The sequence below is a fragment of the Chrysochloris asiatica genome, unplaced genomic scaffold, assembly GCF_000296735.1.
Source record: "Chrysochloris asiatica unplaced genomic scaffold, ChrAsi1.0 scaffold00069, whole genome shotgun sequence".
In the NCBI taxonomy this organism is placed as follows: Eukaryota; Metazoa; Chordata; class Mammalia; order Afrosoricida; family Chrysochloridae; genus Chrysochloris; species Chrysochloris asiatica.
Window position 1 is genome coordinate 14,230,034 of NW_006408587.1, and position 20,688 is coordinate 14,250,721.

At 42.0% G+C, this 20,688-nt stretch overlaps 1 protein-coding gene across 1 annotated transcript in view; it reads right to left on the reverse strand.

Moving 5' to 3' along the window:
* The window catches only part of RNF20 (ring finger protein 20, E3 ubiquitin protein ligase), a 33,580-nt gene extending 13,536 nt beyond the window's left edge, over positions 1–20,044 (reverse strand). The window contains exons 1-10 of the mRNA XM_006864708.1: positions 20,005–20,044; positions 18,275–18,429; positions 11,013–11,180; positions 10,752–10,899; positions 10,425–10,607; positions 6,335–6,453; positions 2,916–3,062; positions 2,672–2,749; positions 2,356–2,475; positions 931–1,110 (exon numbers count right to left, since the gene is read on the reverse strand). Coding sequence (XP_006864770.1) covers positions 931–1,110; positions 2,356–2,475; positions 2,672–2,749; positions 2,916–3,062; positions 6,335–6,453; positions 10,425–10,607; positions 10,752–10,899; positions 11,013–11,180; positions 18,275–18,403 — 1,272 coding nt within the window. The 5' untranslated portion in view covers positions 18,404–18,429; positions 20,005–20,044. The remainder of the gene's footprint in view (positions 1–930; positions 1,111–2,355; positions 2,476–2,671; positions 2,750–2,915; positions 3,063–6,334; positions 6,454–10,424; positions 10,608–10,751; positions 10,900–11,012; positions 11,181–18,274; positions 18,430–20,004) is intronic.
* Between the last annotated feature and the right edge of the window lie 644 nt (positions 20,045–20,688).

Sequence of the window (20,688 nt, forward strand, 5' to 3'; positions counted from 1 at the left end):
ATCGATAAAGTAAGAAATACTAAATTCAGAGCACAGACATCTATTAAAAAATTGACTATAAAACCTTACCTTAAGGAGTATGGAAAGTGCAGAAGTGAATTCTGGAGTTTCTGCCTTTAACCAGGATCATATCACTACATGCTATGATGGCACATAAGCAGTGATGCACTTTCTGCCCACAGGCATAAAGCTTCAGCCACATGAAAAGAGTTGTCATGCTCTCTCATATTGTCATACACTCTGTTCTCATGCTCAGAATGCCCTTGCTCTGTCTTTTCCTAGCAGTGAATTTCTATTTCTCCTTAAACTCACACTGCTCTCCCTTCAGGACAATCAGGAAGGCCCCACAGCTGAATCAGATGCTCCGTCTCTTTTAGCAGCGCACCTCTGACAGTACTCTCCATGCCACCACACTGCATTTAAAGGAGGTTTTTCTTCTCATTAGATTATAAGATCCTTGAGGGTAGGTACTTTGTCATCTCATCTTTGTGTCCCTTGTTGTTCTGAAGTGCCATCAAGTCGATTTTGACCCATAGTGACCCTGTATAGGGTTTCCAAGGAGCAGCTGGTGAGCTTGAACCACCAACCTTGCAGTTCAAACGACTTTGCCGTCTGACGCATTAACCCACAGCGCCACACCAGGACTTGTGTCCCTAGCACCTCGCAAAGTAAAGACACATGACCACTCTTAAAATGTTTGCTGAATGAATGAGAAATAAATTGGCCATTGTTGTTGTTGCTGTTAAGTGCCATTGAGTCTGTTCTGACTCATAGTTGTCCTGTTCAGAGTTTCCAAGGAGCAGCTGGCAGGTGTGAAGTGTCACCTTGTAGTTGGAAGTCGCACCACACCAGGATTCCAAACTGAGCTCAGGGGAGTAAAATTATGGAGGCAGAAAAGCTTACGCACAGAAGACAAAATGGGGGTGTTACCTCAATGAGCTCAACCTGGCGCTGGTGGGTCCCCCGGGTGCCGTGAAGCAGAGTTCGTGCCTCATCCAAGTGTGCTTTCAACTGCAGGCTCTCGTTATACAGGACGGAGAACTGTGACTGCATGCAGCGGTACTCAGGAGTCTCCTTAACGACTTCCTCCACTGCACTCCGCAATTCCACCTTAGGAAGCCCCACAGAAAAGAAAGTCAGAGCAGAACTGAGCATCAGTGCCCCAGAGGCTAGACAGGAAACACAATCCTGAATTCACTGATGTCTTCCACAATTGAAGCAATCTTTATGAAAGGCCATCTAAAATAGGTCTACCCATTTCTCTGTTGCTGTTAAGTGTCAATGAGTCAGTTCCAACTCATTAGCAACTCTGTTCAGGATTTCCAAGGAGCAGTTGGTGGGTTTGAACTGCTGAACCTGTGGTTCGCAGTCCAGTGCTGATCCTACAGCACCACACCAAGAGTCTGTTCCCATTCCTCTAAGTTAGGTAAAATTTACCCCAGGTAAAATCAGATCACCTAATGAGGTAATGCCTGGATACACAGTAGTCTTCCCCCCCAAATTATTTTCATTGATTTTTTTGTTGTTGTTGTTGTTTTTTGCATTATGCTGTCAACCTAGACCAAGGACACTAGAGGAATCCTATGAAAATTGTTAGGATATTCATTTTAATACAGTAGAGGGCTCTGGTTCCTAACTTACTCACTTTATTAAGTCACAAAGAAAAGTATTTTTGACATTATGTCAAAAAACAATTTTGTTTCTCCTAAGCAACTGTTAGCTTTAGTTATTCAAACACCTTATAATTTAACTCAGGTTTTCTGTTTTGTGTTTTCAATTCAAACATCTTTGATATACTTACCGGGAAACAAATCAAACTATAAAAGACAGATGGCTATGTTTGAAACAGAGATGGATTAACTCTCAGAATCCCCTTTCTTCCCTAAGAGCCTCAGCAGATAAAATCCTGTTGGGCATTTTGAAAACCAACAGGATCATTGACCATGTTTCTTTCTCTGTATTGGCAGCTAGAAATCTGTAGCAATTACTGACATCTGAGTGGCCTACCGTCCCACAGTATGTACAGACATGCCCCTTGTCTACATCTCGTACATGGGCAAGACTCATGTTTTCAATCCATTTTGGATCCTCAACCTAGTTAATCCTACTCATTTTTCTAAACAACTCCTACATTAGAGTGCCTTGATTATTTTGTCTGTCTCTGTTGGTTGCTTTAAATCCTTCTTGGAACAAATCAGTTACAAGTATTAACAAAAAACACTCTTGTCAATAAAAAGATATGCAAACAAAACTTGTCTTTTTCTTTTCCCTCATATATCATGAGGGTCCACAAATATGTGCGGGAGCTGAGCCGCTAAAAGTGTGATTTTCCTGCCTCTGAGATGTTTCCCCTACCTTCAGCTTTTCATTTTGCGTATTAACCTCTTCGAAGTCCTGCCGAAGTTTCTCCAGCTCACAGTGACGGTTCTGAGCCAACTCTTTGTTCTCCTCAAGCTCAGCATTCATTTCTTCAAACTAGAGAGAAGCAGGAAATAGTGGAGAATAAAGAAAAGTGTCTTAAATCATTCCCACTTCTAAGCTTCCAGTCTCTACTGATTCACTCTTCCAGCAAAATGCCACCTGACTGCTTGAAAACACAATGCTAAGCACGCCTAGCTCAATGCCTAACACCAGCTCCAAAACCATTTGCTGAGAGAATCACGGATTTTACCTTCCGGGCATTGATAGTGATGGTGCCACCATAGAGACTGCTCCCAGCGCCATACACTTTATAGCCTTTTGAATTCACCTACAAAGAAAAGCAATACTATTTAGAGAGAGATCTTAAGCTTTTAGTTTTATTACCACAGTACTTTCAAAGAATTCAATTCTGTCCCCAGGCACCAGTTTCTATTTTCTGGGGAGACTCTTTAAAATGATTCTACCCTGTAAATTATGGAAACCATAGCACTTGCCCGTTCGAGGACTTCTGCTAAGTGTCGATTGAGTCTTTGTTCCCTCTTTCGAATTTTGTCAATATCCCACTGTAAGTCATCGATCATGGACTCCAGAACCGACACCCGGGACTCAGCCATCTCCACTTTACTCTGCAATTTGGAGAACTTCATCCCAAAGACAAACATGCAAAAATGACAGCAAAAACAAAAAAATTAGAAAAGGAATATATTACTAGTTAAGTCCCAAATCCTTTTCTTATGTATCATTATAGATAAGATTCAAACAGACATTTCACCCTACAAAAAAACATAATCAGAGTCTTTTAAAATGTTGGGTCAGCTACAAACATGAAAACTGGAGAAGTCTACAATAAGTCTCCCATAAGGTCCAATAACTGTGCTACCTCAGAAAAGCACCATTCCTTAGACAAACCACAGACCACGAAACACAGGTGTATTTTTCAAGACACAAAATATAATCTCTTCATGCCAACAAATACTTTAAGAGATCAAAACTCAAATGTAGTTACAAGCTGATTATTGCAACTGCTGTCAATAAGTTATACATGTATAAAAAGTTGAAACTGTCAATAGTCATGTGATATAGTTACAACAGGAGCTCTGGTAGCGTAGTGGTTACGAATCGGGCTGCGAACCTTAAGGTCAGCGGTTCGAAACTACCAGCTGCTCCGCGGGAGAAAGATGAGGCTTTCTACTCCCGTAAAGATTTACACCCTCGGAAACCCTGTACAGGGTCGCTATGGGTCGGAACCGACTCGACGGCACTTAACAACAACAACAACAACAATAGTTACAACAATGATTTTTTTTTAAAAAAGAGCAAAATAACAAAAACAAAAACCCTCAAATGCACATTCAGAAAAGATTGCTGTCTTTACCCCCAGCTTTCACCCCCATTCTTACAAATGATATTCTATACAGAACAAAAGGAAAACTTCCATTCTCTTTTTGAAGCTTATCCTACGGAAATCTAGAATCAGATACCACAAAAGTTATTTCCAAACCTTTGTTATTCTCTCTTTAGAAGAAATTATTTTTACATAAACTAAGACAACTTCACATTTTAATTATAAAACTGCTACACGTTCACATTAATCTATATCTATATCCTGTGTGTTAGTTTGAAAACACAGCCCCAGAATTAGTGACTCAACAGAAATGACACTATCTGATTTTGGAGGCAGTATCCACAAGGCCAGGCAGCTTTTCTGGTGCTCTTAGGGGGCTCCTTCTCCAGGAGAACCCAGCCTCCATGTCAGAAGTCCAGCTGCCCTGAGAATGGCATACCGGAGAGGCCACTTGCAGGTGTTCTAGCTGGCCACTATGCTGAGCTCCCAGGTAACAGGCAGCACCAATGGTCAGCCATGATGAAATTCTTCTAGGACATCAGCTCCATTGAGCAAAACATGTTTCCCCAGATTATTAATGCTGAGATTTTGAAGAGAGCTAGAAAAGGAAGACCCCCTCATTTTGGTGGTGGTTGTTGTTGTTAGGTGCCATCAAGTCAGTTACCGACTCCAAGCAACCTTATGCGCAGAACAAAACACTGCCAGATCCTGGACCAACCTCACTATTGTTGCAACACTTGAGCCCACTGATGCTGCCCATTTTGGTAGCAACTATTATATATCTTTGTGGAGCTGTAGGATAAGCACTGGACTGGAAGGTTGGTTTGGACTACAAAATCGGTGGTTCAAACTCATCAGGTGTTCCTCAGAAACCCTATACAGCATCACTATGAGTTGAAACCGACTCAGTGGCACTTAACAACAACAATCATGTATCATAAACATGTGGAAGATTATTCTATTTTCTTATTACATTCCACTTTGTTTATGTTATTATTGTTGCTAAATGCCACCGACTCGGTTCCAACTCATGGAAACCCTGTATAAGGTTTCTGAGGAGCAGCTGGTGAATTTGAACCACCGACCTTGTGGTTCAAACCAACCTTGCTGCCCAGTGCTTATCCTACAGTGCCATACCAGGCCTCCAATTTCTTTATAAGTACACTTCTATTCCAACCCTTTTGAAGGTTGGTGAGAAACCACATGCATCAATCAATTTCCCAGATGATCTTCGTGTAGCTGGCCCAGAAGGGACCTTGGCACTGGAGTTTGGGAAGAAGCAGGGCTGTAGTGAAGAGTGTGGGCTCTGAAACTAAAAGCAGAATGCATTCAAATCACAGCTCAACCGCTTTCCAGTTGTGTGCCTTTACACCAGTCATCACTCAACCTCTTGGAATTTGCTCCTTAGCAATAAAATGGTAGTGGTCTGACCATTAGAAATAATGTCTATAAAGTGTCCAGGTCCTGGGCACTAAGTAAAGTGTGGTGATGGCCATACTAATCAGCAAGAGAGTTGAGCAGCTGAATTTCAGAAGCTTATCCTTAGAACTAAACCAAAATGACTGAGGTCTATTATCACTTAGCTAATAGTGATAATTCATTCATTCATTCATTCAAAATAAATCATTTTGAATGAATAAATTAATGCCCAAAGATGGCAAGGTTTGATCATGATACAAGGGGGGGGGGCTTCAAAAAAATCTGTGGAAAAATGGAATTCAAATACAACAGAACTTTTTGAAGCCCCTTCATATTTGTACCTAATTTTGGATTGAAAATCTACTTCCCACAAGTTGACAGGCCATTGTCTATGCATTAGTTCCTACTGTCCCTACTCTCTGTTAAATTTCTAACAACTCATTTCTTTCTCAGTAACATTATGGTTTTTCATAATTGGAATAATTTATTACTTGGGGGTTTAGTTAAAACCCCATATAATGTTATTTCTGTCTAACGACCAGGATCCTCAAATGTATGTTCACACACAAGCCTCGTAAAGGAAAAACATGCAATTATTTTCTTTCCTTAGCCAGTACTCAGACTGTAATTTTTCAGAACTAGCTGCTATTTTGGAGTCCTGGTGTGGCACTATAGGCTAAGTACTCAACCATAAGGTCAGTTTGAACTGCAAGGTTGGCAGTCCAAATTCACCAGTCGCTTCTCAGAAACCCTACACAGGGTCACCATGGATTGGAACCAACTCAATGGCACTTAACAGCAACAACAGCTGCTATTTTACTTCTTCCAACATGCGTTTTAATGTAAAAATGGGTTTTCTAGAGTAAAACAAAGGAGCCCCGGGGGCACAGTGTGCTATGCACTGGGCTAATTAATAACCACAAGGATTATAGTTTGAACCCATAAGGTTGTTCGCTCCCATAAAGATTCATAGTCTTGGACCCCAAAGAGGCGAAAATTCTACTCTGTCCTATAGGTTGCTATGAGTCAGAATCGACTCTTAAGAAAGTGGGTTTGGGTTAAATAAGGTAATCCTTGAAGACTTCAGAATTCTGAGTCAAAGCCTGCCAGAGCCATCAGAAACAGCCATCTCTGATTCTAATCAAGTACCTCTTGAGACATGGTGTGGTGTTTCTCCTGAAGAAGGTCTGTCAATTCCTGCAGCCGCATATTCTCCTGCACAAGGAAGGAATTCAACTCCTGCACTGCTTCCTCTACTATCAGATTATCTGAGGAAGAAGAACTGTAATTTAGTTTAGTATCTATAGTGTCAAGTTTTAAAACCTCACATCATCATATTATCTTCCACTTCATAATGTATTATCTCACTTCCTTTTCCTCAAAACTTCATGAAATAAGCAGATTAGTATTATCTTCATGGAACCAAAAATGAAAATACCCAGAGATCAGATGACTTGCTTCAGGAAGTAAGTCAACTTTGCACTTCTGTAAGCAAACAGCCTATGTCACCCAAGTTGCACTTTTTTCAATTAAGGCAAAATGTCTTAGGAAAGAAATGGTTCTATGGCTTTATTCGTATAAAAGATAGTCAACAAAAAACTGTATTCTTGATTACTATAAGACAGGGGGATCTTAATCAATGTCAGGACTAAAGAGCAATGGAATCGCATTTTACAAGGTTATCACAAATTCCCAGCGTGATAGGGGCTCTGTAGGATCAGCACTAGACTGCAAACTTCAAGGTCTGCTGTTCAAACCCACCAGCTTCTTCTTGGAAACCCTATACAGGGTCGCTATGAGTCGGAACTGACTCCACAGCCCTTAACAACAAATAACCATACCATAAATTCCTACTATCAACTACCAAAATAAAGCAACTCTCCATTGGGAGAGAGAAGGGGAGCAGGGAGCAAGGATTTTCTTCTTTAAATAAGCATCTGTTAATCCCAAAGAATAAACATAAGAGGGCAAAATCACTTCTTCTCATATAATGAAGTACTTACGCCAGACTGCAAAGCCATTTGAACTGCAAGGTTGGCAGTTCAAGCTCACCAGCCATTCCTCGGAAACCCTATATACATGGTCACTATGGGTCGAAATCAACTCACCAGACTGAACAACAATAATGCCAGGGGCAACCCTAAAACTAAAAAATTAAATACACACTAGCATATAAAAGGAGGTAGGTTAATCGACAGAACTTATTACACAGTTAAAATGATTAAAATTAGAGTCACACATGGTGGTGGTGGTGGTGGTGTGCTGTGGAGTCATTTCCGACTCATAACGACCCTGCATAGGATTTCCAAGCTGTATATCTTTATGGGAGCAGAAAGCCTCATCTTTCTCCCGTGGAACAGCTGGCAGTTTCGAACTGCTGACCTCATTAAGGTTAGCAGCCTGACTTGTAACCACTACGCTACCAGAACTCCTTATCACAGCTCAAACCTAAATGCTCTTACATAAATAGTGGTACTCTGGGGATACCTACCTAACCTTCAGAAATATTTATCAGGAAGAGTAACTATGCTCTTGCATAAACACTACTTGGCATCATTCTCAGAAACAGAATACAGACTAAGATCTGGACCAGAGATCTCAACCAGGATTACCCATCAAAATCACTTGTGGGATTTTAAACTAAACACTTTCCTAGAACCCATTCCAAGCCTACTAATGAAGAGTCTCAATGTTGTTGCCAGCTGCCATCAAGTTGATTCCAACTCATGGTGAACCCACATGACAAGAGCAAAACTGCCCCATAGGGTTTTCTTGGCTGTAATCTTAAATTAGAACCACCAACCTTTCAGTTAGCCTCCAAATGCTTAACTGATACTCCACCAAGGCTCCTAGAATCTCCATTGTTGTTGTTAGGTGCCGTGGAGTCGGTTCCAACTCATAGTGACCCTGTACAGGGTTTCCAAGGCTATAAATCTTTACAGGAGCAGAAACCCTCATCTTTCTCCCACGGAACAGCTGGTAGTTTCGAACCACTGACCGTGAGATTAGCAGCCCGATTCATAATCACTACACTACCAGAACTCCTTAGAATCTCCATAGCGGCCAAAAAAATTATATGCTCAAAAACGTTCCCAGGCAATTCTGATGCATTACTCAAGAAAGTACTGAATTTTCCTCATCTCAGCAAAATTCAGCAATGAGAACAGCTCAATAATGCTTAGTGAATTAGTAAACAAGTCAATTAAACAAATATTTTTAATTAAGGACTAAATAAGCCAGGGAGAAAAATCCACTCCAAGACACTGTCATTCATACTTTATCTGTATCTCTTAGAATGTTCAGTGTTTCAATAACATTGCCTTTTATGTTATAAACAATAGTTTATTTATAATTTGTTATTAATGTTTTTCTTCTTTAACTTAAACTCTACCTTAAAATGCATGGCCATTAAAAAAGAATAACTTAAAATACTGTTTAATATACTACTAGCTTTCGTTCTTTTTAAAATATAACAACTATTTTACTTCATATTATTTTAAATTAATTTAACATGTACATAGTTTCTCTATTGTTGTTGTTTAGTGCTGTCGAGTCGATTCTGACCCATCCCGACCCTGTACAGCATTTCCAAGGCTGTAAATCTTTACCAGAGCAGAAAGCCTCATCACATTTTAGGACCCAGCAATAGCCAACCAGTTAAGAAGAGTCAAGGGAGAAAGAAAGAACACATGGCTCTGTTTACATTAGGTGACAGTGAGGATTCACAGTCATTCATTCAATATAACTTACGCACTCACAACATACCAGGTTCAAGGCTACAAAATAGACAATCAAGGAAGAATGAGCGCCAAGATGTGTATCAAGATACATAGTTTCGTTGGGAACGCATATGCAATAGCTCATATGTGACTACAAAATCCTGGAAGGACACAAGTCAAATTATTTACAATAGTTACCTTTGGTAAGTGAGACAGAAGGATTTTTATGGACAACTCTTACCTATTTAAATATGCACATTTTAAAACAAGTATCTGGTATTCTACTAGCAGAGAAATACGCAAACACTAGTTAAAAAGCAAAAAAAAGACCCCTCGCGAGTCCAATTTTTACATGCTTCTTTTAATTCTGTTGATAATTTATCCCATGCAGCGTAGTGGTTATGAATCGGGCTGCGAACCGCAAGGTCAGCAGTTCGAAACTACCAGCTGTTCCACGGGAGAAAGATGAGGCGGTCTGCTCCCGTAAAGATTTATAGCCTCGGAAACCCTGTACAGGGTTGCTATGAGTCGGAACCAACTCTATGGCACATAACAACAACCACAACAACAACATCCTTAACATCAAATTACAGAGTCCTATGAGGGTTCTTCAAAAAGTTTATGGAAAAACGGATATAAAAGATCATGGAATTTTCCCACGAACTTTTTCAAGCCACCTCGTACAATCCTTGTATATTCCCTAATGATTAGGCCTCCATTACAATTCGGTTTATTTCTTTCAAAAATAAAAGGTTAAACATTATAATAACAATCAGTCATATGGAGAAGCTATGTTAATGCTAAACTGTTAACATTTGATGCATGCCATCAAAAATTGTTTTTGATGGCATGCATTTTGAGGTGGGATTAAGCAAATATGAAAAGCATTAATAACAAATTGCAAACAGTTAAGCTATTGTTTACAATTGCTTACAGACCTTGATTTGTTGAAATCACAGAAGCAGAGCATTTACTTGCATCTGAGCAAAAAGTTTTACATCACAAATGATAAAGGAGATACAATTTAGCTACACCTTCCTCAGTCACAAGAACTGTGCAAATATAAATTTCTGCATTAGCCCTGAATAGCAATATAATTTTTTAAATACTTTCATTTCCAATAGACCTTTTTCCATCCACATAATTATTTTTACTTTGCATATTTTTAAACCCAGAGATCATCAAAAAACCTACTTTCCTTTTGAAAATATAAGAGATAACAACAACAACAAACAAATTAAGAATATTAAATGTGGATTCTTTAAAATCAGAGTGTACCAAAAAGGAGCTGATGAAATTTTTCCTCAACTTTTTACAGGTGTATCATGTGACTCAGCATACACATTACATGAAGTACTCATAAAACATTAATAGGGAATTACTGGTGTTGTTGAAGATTCAGATTGCAGGGTATTTAATTAAATGTATGCAAGCTTTACATACTATAAATTAGCAAACATAGATAAAGGTAAGTTCTTATGCCTCCCCATCTCTTCCCTGATTCCCGACTCCCGTCTCACCTCCACTATTTAGCTTCCTGAACAAGAGCTCTACTTTTTCTTGCAATTTATCATAGACGGTCACAATCTGAGACACGGCTCGGCGGGAGGACTCCACACGCTCCTGCAGTTGTGATTCCATCTCTTCACTGGTGCTGCTAGCCAAAGTAGCAAGGAAAGAGAAAGCTGGCTCTTGCCCTTCCCCTGAAGACACAAGGTAAAAAAAGAAGCACATCAAAATGATACAACTGGAAATATCGAAATCCATTTATTCCCCTTAAAAGGACAGACAAAAAGCAAACACCCAGAGGGCGGGCATGCGGTGGTAGAATTCTTCGCAATACTCACCTCTCTCTCGGTCATCTTTACGTTCCTGATTACTATCAGAGTCTGGTTCTGGTTCAGGCACAACGAGGGCTTTTCTTTCTGTGAGTAGGTCTCCCAAGCTCTGCTCCAGATCATAACGTTTAAGGATGATACGGATGTTTTCATCAAACTGGGGAAGGGCATGTACAATTATTAAAAAAACAGAAGGACGCAACTTTGGAACTGAAGAGAGTACTAAAAGAGAAATAAAATGCTCCAGTAAAAACCTGAGCCGTTAGCCACCTGACTCCAGTACCGGTTAACAATCAATAGTGAGGCGTCATCCGTGGCCTGTCGCCGTTCCAGTTTTTCAATGTGCTCACGGAGTTCATCTTCAATGGCCTGTCGTTGATCCAACATTTCTGCCAGCTTGCGATTTTTGGTTTGCAGTGTTCGAATGTCTAACTCCTCCTGCCCCAGGAAACCAATCTTATTAGTCTCCACAAAGAAATCAAGACAAATTCACTGGTAAAGTCAGCAAGATTAGATTACTTCACTAGCTATTTCGTGTCAAGTTATTCTTTTGGATTTTTTAAAATCTCACAACAATCATTTAGCTAGTTAGTAGGTACAGAGAGATAAAGGAAAGGGTCTGTGATAATATGAAAAGAATGACATGTACAAATATACTAGATTGTCACTCTCACCCACAAAGCACTGCTACTCTGAGGTGCTGCCATCCAGATGGATCACCCTCTGCTCAATCTCCAGTCATTTCCCAAGCACTGCCCTTCATTCATTCAAGATTTGGGTGCCTGGTTCCTTCTCTATCCCCACTCTCCTGCCAACCTCTCCAGTGGCTTTAATATTCATACAGACAAACCATTAACAGTATCTTGGATTCCTTAACTTCAATGATTATCTCCTCTACTGTCCTTCAGCAATGCATTTCACGAGTCACAGCATGAACTTCTGTATTGTCTGGAATTGTGCCACCTCTGAAATCTTAAATGACAACATCCTATTTCTTGAAAACACCTTATCTTTCCAGATACCTTGTGCCCTTATTCCCAATATACTTTATTCCCAGTAAGACTTCATCTGTTGTTGTTGTTGCTAAGTGCCATCAAGTAGATTCTGACCCATAGCAACCCTGCATAAGGTTTCTAAAAAGCGGGTAGTGAGCTCGAACAGCCAAGTCTGAGGATCAAACCGGCTTTGCAATCCAGTGCATTAACCCATAGCACTAGACTCCAGAACTGTAAGTCTCCATTTTAATCTCCTCTCTTCCTTTCATATCTTGACTATAACTCACTTCAAACAGCTACCCATCAGTATCACCTTAGTTCTTTTGTAAACACATACCAATCTGAATTAATCCAAATATCTGACTATTCTACCCCTACACCTAGGATGCTGAGAGCTACTAAAGTAGGGAGACTGGCCACTTTACAAAGTGATTTCCTACAGCACTAGATCACAAAGTCCATTTGAACCACAAGACTGGAGGTTCAAACTCACCAGGTGCTCCTCGGAAACCCTATATAGAGTTGCTATGGGTCGGAACAGACTTGATAGCACTTAACAACAAGAATAACATTAATACTTAGATAGAGCCCTGGTGTAGTACAGTGGGATAAGCATTCAACCTCATGGTTGGTTTGAACTGCAATGTCTGCAGTTCAAACTCACCAGCCATTCCTCAGAAACCCTATACAGGGTCTTCCTCACTATGAGTCGGAACTGGCTAGACAGCACTTAACAAAAGAACACTTTGAAGAGAGCTTATGATTTGCCCAGAAGCATTTCTTGAATTTCTTTTATCTCCCATCTCCAAAGAGGCAATATCAAACTCTTCCAACCCCGTCCAAATCACTAAGCTAATGCCTTTGCTTTCTGTTTTAAAGAGAAAACAGAATTCATCAGTGGGAAAGTTCTCCTACCTCCTATTTTCTTGATCCATTGGCACAACTTACCAACCTATGCAGTCTTCTCATCTATTTCTGCAAAATCCTCATTCCATCAGTAATGCTGAAACCCATTCAATGCCTTTAATATCGAGCTGCGAACCTTAAGGTCAGCGGTTCGAAACTACCAGCTGCTCCACGGGAGAAAGATCAGGCTTTCTACTCCCATAAAGATTTACACCCTCGGAAACCCTGTATGGGGTCGCTATGGGTCGAAACCGACTCGATGGCACTTAACAACAACAACAACAACCTTTTATTCATTAGCATTTAAACCTCTGGCTTTATCAAAAAAAAAAAAAAAAAAAAAAAAAAAGCCTTCCCAGCATTCTATGTCCCTATCCAGTCACTGCCTGACTTATCTCCCCAAGACCCCAACTGTGTTATCTTATCTATAACTACTCTATACACTTTCACTTTCTCCCATTCGCTCTGTAATCCACTGCAATCTTGCTTAGGTCACTAACAAAGCACTGGACCAGTCCTTAGAGTCACTGCTGCCCACCTTAACTTTACATCCCGAAGTGATCTTCAGTCCTTATCTTATGTGACCTCCACACAGGAACTGACATTACTGACCACTCCTTTCTTCTTAACGCTTTCTTCCCTTGTTGTTGTTGGTAAGTGCCATTGAGTATAGTCAGTACAGACTCATAGCAACCCTATGCACAGCAGAATGAAACACTGCCTGATCCTGGGCCAACCTCACTACTGTTGCCACACCTGAATACATCAATGCTGCCACTTGGCCAATCCATCTCGTTGGGGGTCTTCCACTTTTTCTCTGACCCTCCACCTAACCATTGGCACAGATGAAAACCATTATACTGATTTTCTTCCTATTTCTCTAGGTGCTCTTTTTCGGTCTTATTTCTCCATCAGTTCGGCAAAGGTTTGACACCCTCTAATAGTATGACACTATGCTAAACACAGGGGAGATAAGAGTTTAAGCACAGGGGAAATAAAGAGTTTTAACAAGTTAAATGTGGTGCCTGCCCTCTGAGGCCACTGTCCAAAGAGGGAGGAAAGCATGCATTTACAAAGGCAAATGTCAGTGCAATGCAGTAAATGCCATAATATGTAAAGCAAAGGGGCTGATGATGGGGAAAGGCTGGGAAGGCTTCTGGAGGATCAACCGTAAGTTGGGATCAGAAAAGTGTGAATGACATAGGACAAGCGGAGGAGGGATCATAAGCAAAGCCAACAGCCTAGTGGAAAGGCTTACAGTCTTGCCTCATGTAGGAATTAATAAACAATTTAAAGGGAGAATTACAAGACCATATATATTAGGGCACCAATTTCTTGTTACACCCCTCTGTCGTCCATCCTGGGTTTAAAACAGTCTTGTCATACTAAAACCATCAGTTGTTTCCCAGCAGTTGTTGCTGTTAAGTGCCATTAAATCGATTCTGACTCATGGAGATCCTGTACAGGGTTTCTGAGGAACAGCTGGTGGACTTAAACCACTTACCTTATGGACTGCAGTACAGTGCTTATCCTACAGCACCACACCAGGAGTCCGTACTTTAATTGTAATATTTTAATATTAATAGAGTCCTGGTGTGGCATTGTTGGATAAGCACTGGACCACAAGGTCGTTTTGAATGACAACGTCAGCAGTTCAAACTCACCAGCTGCTCTTCGGAACCTCTGTCCAGGGTCGCTGTGAGTTGGAATTGACTCAATGGCATGTAACAACAAGTACTGATGGTTTTAATACAACAAGCATGTTTTAAACCAGAATGAGGAGGTCGCTATGAGTGGGAACTGACTTGACAGCACTTAGCACTAAGAATACTAATAGTATGAACAGTATAGAGGTCTTCCTACTAGGAACAAACTATCTTCTCAGACCTTCTTACTCTAACTGAAATCTGTATGAGAATACTAATTTCTCCCGCAGCTCTCTCAAGGGGTGGATGTTCTCACATCCATGAGCCCCTCCTTGGCCCTGGAACCTTTGTTGTTCTCCACTGGTACTTCTAGACAATCCTGCTTCCCTAAAACCTCTTTGCTTTGCTGTATATGCCACTGATCTGTACCACCTACTACACTGCTTTCCTGTGGTCATCCATAAAGGCACAGGTCACTTCCCCACGCTTACTGAAGATTTAACACCTAGCCTATTGGACCACTTTCTCCAATACTATTTGTTTTACAGTCTCACAAATCTCGATTTCCACATAAAGGATCTTTCCAATATCTTGGACTATCAATATCTATCCAGCTCCAGTGAGCCTGTCCTTTGCTTCCTTCAGCCACCAACTCCCCGAGTTATTCCTATTGTAAGCAATACCTGCATGTCTACTAGCAACACAATTTCAAATACTCCAGTCTCCATAACTACTTCCTTGCCCAGAACACTCTAACTTCTTGACTCCAACAGCTCCTTAACCCCACGTGATCGCAAATACACTGGTCCTACTGTCATTCCTCTTAAGGAGCTCTGGTAGCGTAGTGGTTACGAATCTGGCTGCTAACCTCAAGGTCGGCAGTTCGAAACTACCAGCTGTTCCGCGGGAGAAACACTTGTAGCCTTGAAAACCCTGTGCAGGGTCACTATGAGTCGGAACCAACTCCACGGTACTTAACAACAACAACAACTGTCATTCCTCTTACTTCCTCACTTCCTTGTTTACCAAACTTAAAACTCCATGATGCATCATTATAATCACCCCCTTTTATATACCTTCACCTCTTTCTTTGCTCCACATCACACCTGCCTGGTAAGAGCCAACTCTGGTAATACCCAAGTCTCCAACTACTCCAAGATGACGCACTGGCAGCTGAATGTGACAAGATAAAAACAAAGCATCGTGCTGATCAGTCTTGCTGTGAAAGCACACTCACAATCCTCAAGTGGCCTTGCAGAGCTGCCCGGCAGTCTTACTACATCTTTCTAGTCCAGTCTCTCTTCAAGATGACTACTTCATACCTTCTCCTGTCTCTTCAAACCTCCAAAACTTCCTCCCCCATTCTCACTCTCAGGCGAGTCTTGCTTCTGATTTCACTGAAAAAAAAATAAAAGCAATCAGAAGAGAGCACCCCCACACACCTTTACAACTACAGCTACTAAGCTGTGTCAGAACCCACATCTTCGCTGTCCTTCTTGTTGCTGATCCCTCCACTTCTACGTTATACTACACGCCCTCTCTCCTAGACAAGGACATCACACCAGCAACTGTCTCCTCTTCCCGTTACAGCAGCAACTCTATCCTTATGACCAAATCATTGCAATGAACAGATAAATGTGCTGTTAACACCTCCGACTTTAAAAAACACACAAAACCTTCCCAAAGCCCCACATTCCCCTCCAGCTACTGCCCCATATCTTTGCTCTATTTCACAGCAACACTGCTTGTTTCCTCAATTCTTCTTCTCTTATGCTGACCTACACTCACTGCACTGAGGCTCCCATCCCCACTGCTCACCAGTTAACTTTCCAACAAATTCTCGATTACTAAATCACATGGCCATGGATCAGTACTCCCCCTGTTCAATCCACCAGCAGCACCTGATCAACTCCTGCTCAAAACCCTTTCCTCATTTGGCTTCTGGGACCCACTCTTGTTCTCCTCCTATCCCACTGGCCTCATCTTTGACCATCTCTTGGTTAGTCTCTTCTCATCTCCTTGATGTGATAATGCTGTTTCAACTCACAGTGACCCTGTATAAGGTTTCCAAGGAACTGCTAGGATTGAACTGCCGACCTTCAGTAAGCAGTCAAGTGCTTATCCTACAGCGCCACGCTAGGCTCTGTACTCAGACCTTTTTCTATCTGTGCTCATTCCTAAAAACAACAACAACAAAAAAATACTTTGTCTCATGCATTTTGGTAAATATGACCTATGAAACAATTTCCAACTACATACCTTAAGCCTGCATCTCTTCCCAGACTTCTATATCCAACTGTCTGTTTACTCAGAAGTCTAATAGCTATCTGACTCACATGTCCAGAACAATCATGATTTACCGCCACATCTTCCCCAAATCTGTTCCTTTTGAATTACCCCTATCTCAGCAATGGGAAACTCCATACTTCCAAAATCCTCAGGGAACTTGACGCCTTTTTCTCCTATGCTTCACCCAGTCCATCAGCAAACACTGTCAGAATGACCCCCAAAGGGAGTCTGAGTCACTCATCTGAGTTATTATTCATAATAGCCTCCTTTAGGAGATACTCCTGTGCCCTCTCTAACAAGTTCTGTTAGCCGGCCAGATTTCAGCACATCTGTGAGGGACAGCTCCATTCATTCTGCCACTGTTCCTACTTCAAGCACACCTGCAGTCTCTGTTTTTCAGGTCTACAACCTCAACTAGTCCACTATAGAACCTGGAAGCACTGAGGAGTCACTGCCACCCAAGGCAGCCTTCAAACAATGGGGGTGGGGTCAGTGGGTCATGCCCCAGCTTCCCACCATAGGGAAGGTGGAGCATGAGGGGAAGGGCAAGAGCTGAGAGTTCTACTAACTGGACTCCTGCTTATAGCCCTTGTTTTTCTATAATCTGTTCTCCAAAGTCAGAGTATGTCACTTTCCTGAGTAAAATTTTCTGGTGGTTCCTCAATGCCTACAGATAAAGTCTAAAGTGTGTGCTATGTGACTCTAGAGCCACTGCTTACCCCTATGAAGAGCACAAATCCAACCCTACTTAACAGTGTGCCCCCGGTATTACAACAGTACCACCACACAAACTGAAGTTCAGGGCTATCCTCGGTATAAAGCACAGTGCCTGACAAATAACATGCTCAAGATTTAAATGCATCAAGTGAATTAATGTCCTTCAGGGCCATGCTGTGAGGCAATGCTAAGACAGTATTTTGGTGTAGCTGAACCACACATGGCCTCAGAACTGGCACGACACTGGACAACTTGCTCTAAATGTTCCTAGTATTCTTTCTGATTCTCAAAAAAAAAAATAAAAAGAACAATTTCTCTGAGCCTGAGCCTCAAAGCTGAATAAGGATTAGATGCGGTTTTTGTAAACTATACAAACCAGAAGCATTTTAACACTATATCCCTAGGGCTGAGCCCCAACTATTTGAAAAAATGACATATCAAAATCATTATCTTCTGCTGTCTAGTGGCTATAGGAAGGTGTAAAGGTGATGGACTGTTACACAAATTTTTGGAAGGTCCCTTGTATAAAAGAGTTTTCATTATGTAATAGTCTAATGAAATTGTCTGGCCTGTAAGGGCAAAGATAACAACTATTTTATGTACTGTTAATACTCATATTATATAGCTCAGTAGTAACTATTAATAGTTCACATTTATAGAGTACTGATTTTGTTAAAGGCCATACTGTGGGTCTTTACAGGACTCTTGTTTTAGCCTCACAACAGCCTAATAAGTACAGTACCTACATTTCAAAGACAAGGAAGGACACAGAAGCCCAGGGAAGACAACAGAAGGTCACATAGCTAAAAAGTGGTGGAGCAGAGAATCCACCTCAGGCGATCTGGCTTCAGACCCTCACTCCACACTACACTCTTAATCAGTTTGCGCCACTGCCTCTGTATCTTTCAGTGAAAGAAGACAAAAGGCATCCACAAATTCTCAAGGAAAGTACACTCTCATTAGCATTATTTCCACATACCGTTGAAGAGACACCTCCTAGCTTAATTGTTTCCACGGTGGTCCCTGAATCTTCGACAGCTGTCTTCTTCTCAGGAGGCACGGATGTGCCAGGTTCTCCAGCTGCTCTTTTATTTCCAATTCCTGACATCCTGGCACAAGATGACAGTTGCTTTCCTAGAAGGAAAGATGCATAAACTGAAGTAAGATATGCAAATAGAGGTAGTAAAAAAGTGTCTGAGAAGAGACCACCTTTGAAGCAAAATTTAGCAATTTTCCCAGCCAGCCTTTTAGCATATATCCACTGATATTTCATCTATATCCAAGTAACACAAGCTCTAGATTCTACTTGGGAAAGAAGTAAACAGTGGAATAAGAGTCAGGGCTAAATTTCTAAGACCACACCCACATTTCTAAAGTGGATGCTGATGAGAAGTAAAACTACGGGCAAAGAGTGACGAGATGAAGAATACGTTTCAGGAAGTCATCCCTTCTCTTTGCTTCCTGAGATGTCAAAATCAGAAGCCTACACTTTGATTAGGATGGCAGAACCACAGAGCTGAAGAGATGTTGTTGTTGTTGTTGCTGTATGCCGTGGAGTCGGTTCCGACTCATAGTGACCCTGCATAGGGTTTCCAAGACTGTAAATCTTTACGCGAACAGAAAGCCTCATCTTTCTCTCGAGGAATCGCTGGTAGTTTAGAACTGCTGTGAGGTTTGCAGCCCAACTCATAACCGATGTGGGAGATATCAGTTAAGTAAAGCTGGCCAAGTCATTCATTATCCTTCCCTAAACTAAGAATAAAGGAGCTCTGGTAGCATAGTGGTTACGAATCGGGCTGTGAACCTTAAGGTCATCAGTTCGAAACTACCAGCCACTCCGCGGGAGAAAGAAGAGGCTTTCTGCTCCCGTAAAGATTTACAGCCTCGGAAACCCTGTACAGGGTCGCTAAGGGTCGGAACCGACTCGACGGCACATAACAAAACTAAAAATAACCCTATATACTTTCTATGGTTTTTCTGAGGAATGGATGACCTAATTACTGAAAGAACTTAGCGTAATGCCTGACATGAAAGAATCACTCAGAAGTGACAAATTCAATCTCCATGATTTGGTGCAACCCCAGGGAAGCTAAACCTGGTGTGAATACTGGCTCTTCTTAGGGAGACTTACTGCCTTGACAGGGAGACGTCTCCAGGAGCTTCAGTTTCCTATCTGCATCATTATCGTTTCATCTGCTCTTAAAATGGCACTGTGGGTTAATGTGCTGGACCGCAAGGTCGGCTTGAACCGTAAGGTCGTAAGTTCAAGCTCACCGGCAGCTCCTCGGAAACCGTATACAGAACAGGGTCGCTATGACTCTGAGTCGGGACCGATTCGACAGCAGTCGACAACAACATGCCCCTTAGGGTTTCCGAGCTCAGAAGAAATGGAATGGATGCTAAAGCTGTTTGGTTACATTCTACAGCAGCACTGCCATCACAGAGACAGTGGCAGAACTAGCCCGGAAAGACAAGAAACTGAAGCCGCGACAAAGGCCACGATCGAACTCAGGAGAGGCCACGGACCCTGCAATTACAGCGGTGGCCAATTACAGGCCCCGGGAAGAGGAGTCCCGAAAGGAGAAAGGTTGGAGATCCCCGAGAGCCCACACCCTAAACCGTGATCTAACCTTCTTCTTCCAACCAGCGCAGCTCGGAGCTGGCTTACAGCAGTTATTCACCAAGGCCCGCGTCACAGCAGTTATTCACCAAGGCCCGCGTCGCCCTCCCACCTCTCACCCCTGACCCGCAGGCGATTACCTAGCGTAGCTTCCGGGAGGCGGGGCCAGAGAAAGTGAACGGAAAGGAAAGAGGAAATCGTTGCAACCTGTCCCGACGGACGTGACGCAATATGAGAGTGCCAAGAGGCCGGAGGAAGCGCGGGCTCTCTAGGAAGTCGTGGCGGGCCAACATCTCTGTAGTTGCCGATGCATCTGGTTCTTCACCTTTTCTTGGTAATAGAGAGATTCGTACACACAACCGACTGGCTATGGATATCTTCTCCGGACCGGCAAGACACTTCTGGAAACCCGTTGGTGCTGAATGAAGAGGTCGGGAAAAAATACAAGGGTTTTGATAGGTTTCACCGATTTTAGATTTTTCTTACAGGGAACCATACAGGGACCTGTCGACATATTAGAATAATTTGAGGAGCTCTGGTCCCTCTAGGGTGGGACTGATTGTTGATTGCTGTCAGTCGATTCTGACTCTTAGGGACCCTGTATAGGGTTTCCGAGGCTGTTAACAACAACAACAAAAAACTTATGGGAGCAGAAAGCCTCATCTTTACCGGGACGAGTAGCTCCTGGGCTCCCACCGCGTTCTCAGTCCAATGCTTATCCTACGTAGCCACCGCCCTCTAGAATGGTGGTGGTTGATAGCAACCCTGTATAG